Genomic DNA, 6,342 nt, shown 5'->3' on the forward strand with positions numbered 1-6,342 from the left:
ATACACCTATTGGCCAGAATTTCTCCCAAATCATCCCTCTTCCATCCATTTTCTCCTTTCTTTTTCTGGTGTGAGGGGCAGGTGCCATAGGGGAGTTGCTTCCTTTGTAGCCATAGAAAGCCAAGGAACAGATCCCAGCTTAATGAAAAGGCACAAAGGAAGCCAGGATCTTTATGTGGTGTGCACTGACACAACATCATTCCCTGTATTTCTAATCTCTGAAGTCCCAACTGTGCAGCAGAGATTGGAGTTATAAGCCCCATTCGTCTGCCCTGTTTGGCACCATGTAAAATGGAACTACCCCAGTCAAGAAGTTGGTTTTGATTCTCTTCACAGCCTGAAGCACCATATGGGTCAGAAGATGAACCAGGATGCTCAGAGAGGACTAAAAAGTCTCGCTTTCCTAAAGTTCAGATGTTCCCTGGAATCTCAGCAGACAAGCTGTGCCAATTGCTCAGTGCAAGGAGCTGGTCAAGAGCCTCGTCTCCATTTCTGTAATGATGGATTTGATGTCTGGCTGTTGTGCAGACTCTGTACATGGATGCTGACAACTCCTGAACAACCTGCTCTGAAAGGGTTAACAAGATGGGCAGTTCTTTCTGGAAAGGCTGGACAGCAAAAAAGAAGATTTTGGGTCAGGGCAAAAGAAAAAGGATGCAAAAGTTGTGGTCATGGCTGTTTGGGGGCACTTGTAATGCAGCCCTAGACCTTCTCTGAATTATTCCTGTGCTCAGGGAGCACCTGAGAGCTGTCCCTAGATGGAAACCATGAAGGAGAAGGAAGGACAGCGTCATTCAGGCTCAAAGGGAGCTCAGGAGGTGTCTTGACCAACCTCCTGCTCACAGCAGGGTCAGACCAGATTGCTCAGGGCTTTATCCAGACACATCTTGGTCACTTTCTGGGACAGAGTGGGTGCGCACCCCTGGGAAACAGCTTCCAGTGCTGGACTGTCCTCATGACTGGAAAGTTTCTCCTTTTACCTACTGTCCTTCTAAGCCCAACCATCCAGCTTGCTTTATAGCCATTTACTTGAACCTCAAAGCAGACCATAATATCCTGCCTTGGACACATGAATATTGCAGGGGATGATGATGCATGCCTTGCTGACTTGCAAGTAAAATACCATAACTATTGTCCCCACATCCAGCAACCCTGTCGTTTCCTCACAGAAAGCAAAGAGGATGGACAGGCACAATCCACCTTGCGGAAACCTCTTTACATATTTAGACTGAGTTTTGATCTGGACTTTTGCTGCTGTGCTTGAGGACCAGAAGAACCTACTCCTGCCATCCTGCCCGGCAGTTCATTCCATCCGTGTCACAGCTCTGTCTGCAGAACTGACAGCTCCAGCTCCCCCAGTCGGGTCCCTGGCTGAGGACATTGCCTCACATCTGGGCTGAGCCACCCCAGCTGTGGCACCAGCCCAGCTCTGACCTGCACAAGAAACCTGGTACCAAGTGTCCAAGAGCCCATGTGTGCAAAGGCTTTGAATCAGAGCACAGACATGACATGGCCAAAGACTGATGAATGTCTCTCTAGACCTAGGAGTGTAAAACCAGAATGAAATGCCTAAAGTCATTCAACTGAACATATTCCTCGCCCAGGTTAGAGAAATTAGATCCTTCGCTGTAACATTCATGGTGTCCTGTTTACAGACAGGACAAGAAAAGATTATTCTAATACCAATTTATGTTTTAATAGAAAGAATACAGTGCTGGTGAGAAGTGTCTGTGCAGAGAAGAGAAAATCAACATCACTGGTTACTTCCGAATGTTTCATGGGCCATTCCCCTAGAGCCCCAGGGACAGTGGGAGGGAGCCCAGAGGGGACAGAGAAAGGGACATCATGGGCTGCTCCTGTGCTGCTGAGCTGGGCTGGGCTCCTGGGACACAGGGAGCTCATGGCAGCGGCAGCGCTGCAGAGAGACAGCTCTGCCCAGGAGCAGCTCCTCTGCACACGCAGCAGGGCTGAGGGCTCTGCCTGCGGATCTCAGGAGACGAGCAGGCAGAGAGAGATTAAAGGTGGTCAGGACAGGAGGATGGCTGAGAGCTCACTGGAGGAGAAACCTTTGCAGCCCTTGCCATGGTAAGTCTCTGGTGCAGGGCAGTGCAGCTGTAGCTCCTGGAGGCATCTCCTAAAACTGGCACAGGCACAGCTGGTGGGATCTGTAAGGACGGGGCTCTTGTCAGGCCATGTTGAACAGCTGTGAAGCCGGGGGAGCACCCAGGGGTGCCCAGGGCTGTCCTGCAGAGCAGGGTCCCTGCACCCCAGGGCTGTGCCGGGCAGGGACTCTGCCACCTGCCAGGGTCAGCGCTCAGCCTGCCCGGGAGATCCCATGGCAGCAGCTGTGGGGGGAAGGAGCGACCCCCGGCAGGGCAGGCAGGGAGCTTGTGGGGTTGAAGGGGGCTGTGTGGGTCAGGGCTGCTCAGAGCTCCAGATCCCCCCACAGACATGGCAGAGGGTCCTTCAGAGCAACAACATCAATACAGCAACAGCCACAAGGGAAGGAGTCTGTGCTTTCAATTTTCCACTCTTGCTCATCTGGGTGTGCAGTGGGAGATTTATTTCTCTCTTTGGAGAAGACACTGAGACTCCAGTTCTCGTTAGGACGTGTCTGAGCTGCTCCTGAGCCCCTGCACACACAGAGCTGCCCCTGGGCAGTGCCAGGAGGTGTGAGCAGGACAGAGCTGAGCACACAGCGGGTGGGACGGGGTCTGTGACACTGACAGGGAGCAGACCAGGGACAGACACACAGCTGCAGGCAACAAGGACAGGGGCAGGGAGAGTTAACTGCTACCAGAAATGCTGGGGAGGGCATTTAGGAATCTCTCTCACATGCTCTCGATTGCAGACACATTTTCCAGTGCAACCCCAGGTCTCCTCTCCTCCCCAGCAGACCCTCTGCCCCAAAGCCATGGGGTCCAGGTCACGAGTCTCCACCGCAGCAGCTGGACCTCCAGGTGAAGGGTTCCTGGAACTGGGTACACAAAAAAAGTGCTAAAAATACTTGCTCTCCAGTGTCATTATGTGCGTGGCAGCAGCACAGCCGGGTCAGGAGAAGGTTCCACAGCATGCCCGTCTGCCTTTCTGTCCTTGCTTTATTTTCTGGTAGCACTGCAGTGTCCTGCCCTGTTTCTCCACCTGTCCCTGGTGCTCTTGCTCTCTGGGGTTGGGCTGGGAGTGTGGGTCAGTTTTTGTTCTGATACCAACACAGGGGGTCTTGACGCAGAGGTGTGTTCATGGTATCTAGATGCCCAAGCTGCATTTTAAGCTGTGATGAACTGTTATTCAAAATTAGTAGAAAGAGAGAATGAGCTGAAATATCCCTCCATCAGGGAGGGGTTTTTCCATGAGAAACAACATGTTTATCTTCCTCAGAGAAGTCACCCCTAACATGTAACTGTCTCTCCTCCTTGCACAGGTCCTCATGCCCACAGGCAGCCAATGTCCAATAGCAGCTCCATCACCCAGTTCCTCCTCCTGTCGTTCACAGACACACGGGAGCTGCAGCTCTTGCACTTCTGGCTCTTCCTGGGCATCTACCTGGCTGCCCTCCTGGGCAACGGCCTCATCATCACCACCATAGCCTGGGATCAGCACCTGCACACCCCCATGTACTTATTCCTGCTCAACCTCGCCCTCCTCGACCTGGGATTCATCTCCACCACTGTCCCCAAGTCCATGGCCAATTCCCTCTGGGACACCAGGGCCATCTCATACTCAGGATGTGCTGCACAGGTATTTTTTTTCTTTTTCTATGCTACAGCAGAATGTTCCCTTCTCACCATCATGTCGTACGACCGCTACGTTGCCATCTGCAAACCCCTGCACTACGGGACCCTCCTGGGCAGCAGAGCTTGTGTCCACATGGCAGCAGCTGCCTGGGCCACTGGGTTTCTCAATGCTCTGCTGCACACGGCCAATACATTTTCACTGCCCCTGTGCAAGGGCAATGCCCTGGGCCAGTTCTTCTGTGAAATCCCCCAGATCCTCAAGCTCTCCTGCTCACACTCCTACCTCAGGGAACTTGGGCTTCTTGTGTTTAGTCTGTTAATCAGTTTTGGCTGTTTTGTGTTCATCGTGGTGTCCTATGTGCAGATCTTGAGGGCCGTGCTGAGGATCCCCTCTGAGCAGGGACGGCACAAAGCCTTTGCCACCTGCCTCCCTCACCTGGCCGTGGTCTCTCTGTTTGTCAGCACTGCCATGTTTGCCTACCTGAAGCCCCCCTCCATCTCTTCCCCATCCCTGGACCTGCTGGTGTCTGTTCTGTACTCAGTGGTGCCTCCAGCAGTGAACCCCCTCATCTACAGCATGAGGAACCAGGAGCTCAGAGATGCCTTGAGGAAACTACTTCAATACTCACTACTTCAGGTTTATAAGGTTTGCGTTATCTCCCTAGGGCTGTAATAGAAATAGCCAGAACTAGCTTTTCATCTTATGATGTGTCTATATTTTTCCATAGTGCTTTTGCTGGGCTTTGTTTTTTGGTTCATGTCTATAATAATATATTTCTTGGCCTCCTGTGAGTCTTTTATTGAACCAAAGACCTCATGTACATATGTATATGTACTCACTGGTTTTGTTAAAGTCAATAAATAAAGCAATAGAAAACAATTTGTCTCAGGTCCCATCTCTTCACTCTCCTCTGGAGCTGAGGGATCAGCCCCAGGATGCAGGAGGGTTAAGGAGGCAAATGCTTCCCCATGGAGGAGCTGGCCCGGTGGCCTTGGGGCTGCTCATGGGCACCTCAGTTGTCGCTCCCTCTCTGCTGCCTGTGACTCGAGGCTGCTGCTTCCCTGGAGCCGTGGCCAAGGGCAACAGCAGGATGCTGCCTTTTCAGTGCTGGTATCTCCTCAGAAAGACATCGATTTTGTTGAACCTGCAGTGGAACTGGAGCACAGGATTGATTTTGAGCTCAAGGAAGGTCTCATGGAGAGTAGATACTGGTCTGCAGTCACATCACACACTGCCTACTGGTCATCTATGGATATCACTCTTGTCCTTCTAACCTTTGTGTGCAAACATGACCAAGAACACACTGACACATCCAGTTTATATACTCTTTGAATTTTGAACTGGGGATGGGGCAGGATGGGAAAGGCAATTTGAAAACAAATGGCTGTGCCCTTGGATTTGTGGGGCTCCTAAGGTCTCATGTAACTTGAGACAGTCCTGTTGTCCCTACAGTGGCATCCCTGAGGCTGCAGACAGGAGTAGGCCATGGGAACCACTTGATCAGAGCTGTGTCTGTGCAAACAGCACCATAAACACCGAGGCTCCTCAGGGCAGGGCAGAAGACTGGACGCCTCTTCCAAAGCTGGTGTCAGGAATACAGCCCAGGTGCTGCTCCCTCAGGAGGACTCCTGCCCTCTTGGGGTTCTTGATGGATTCAGGGGGACAGGCTCAGAGTCCCAGGGGGGTGTGTTAGGGACCAAGGACCGCACTAAGAGCTTCCTTCTTCTTTGCACATGTCCAAGAAGACTGTAACAGGTCTTGGACTTATCTGCCTGTTGCTGCCCCACCTGCAATAGGAGTGATGGCAGATGTCTCCTGGAGAGTAACTGTATGCACCCAGGAGAGCTCAGGGGATCTCCAGGGACAGCATGGGAGTAAACTTTGGAAGGAGGGGCAGGTTACTCAGGAGGAATAGAAGAATTCTGTGAGGTTATGGAGGGAGAGAACTAGAAGGACCAAAGCCCAACCGGAGCTACACCTGGGTACTGCTGTAAAAGTCAACATGAAAAGTTGCTATAAATGTATAATCAACAAGAGGAGGGCTAAGGGGAATCTCCATCCCCTGATGGATGGAGAGGGAAACACAGTGACAAAGGATGAGGGAAAGGCTGAGGTGCTAAATGCCTTCTTTGCCTCAGTCTTTAATAGTCAGAACAGTTGTGCTCCAGGTACCCAGCCCCCTGAGCCGGAAGACAGGGACAGGGAGCAGAGTGACTCCCAAATATTACAAGGGGAAATGGTTGGTGACCTGCTACACCACTGGGACACCCACAAGGCTATGGGGCCAGATGGGATACACACAAGGGTGCTGAGGGAGCTGGTGGAAGTGATCACTGAGCCACTTTCTGTTATCTGTCAGCAATCCTGGCTAACTGGGGCAGTCCCAGTTCACTGGAAGTTGACTAACATGACACCCATCTAGAGGAAGGGCCAGAAAGACGATCTGGGGAACTACAGGCTTGCCAGTCTAATCTAGGTGATGGGCAAGGTCATGGAGCAGATGATCTTGAGTAACATCACACAGCACATACCAGAGAACCATGTGATCAGGTCCAGTCAACATGGGTTTAAGAAAGGCAGGTCCTGTTTGACCAACCTGATCTCTTT

The 6,342-nt window shown here is 51.8% G+C and overlaps 1 protein-coding gene across 1 annotated transcript; it reads left to right on the top strand.

Moving 5' to 3' along the window:
• Nucleotides 1–3,444: 3,444 nt before the first annotated feature.
• On the top strand, nucleotides 3,445–4,407 carry LOC309448661 (olfactory receptor 14J1-like; the record flags this gene model as incomplete). Its single annotated transcript, XM_082070391.1, has 1 exon — nucleotides 3,445–4,407. The coding sequence occupies one exon, from the start codon at nucleotides 3,445–3,447 to the stop codon at nucleotides 4,405–4,407; it is 963 nt and encodes a 320-aa protein (XP_081926517.1).
• Between the last annotated feature and the right edge of the window lie 1,935 nt (nucleotides 4,408–6,342).

This window comes from Streptopelia decaocto (assembly GCF_964273445.1).
Source record: "Streptopelia decaocto genome assembly, chromosome: 21".
Classification (NCBI taxonomy): Eukaryota; Metazoa; Chordata; class Aves; order Columbiformes; family Columbidae; genus Streptopelia; species Streptopelia decaocto.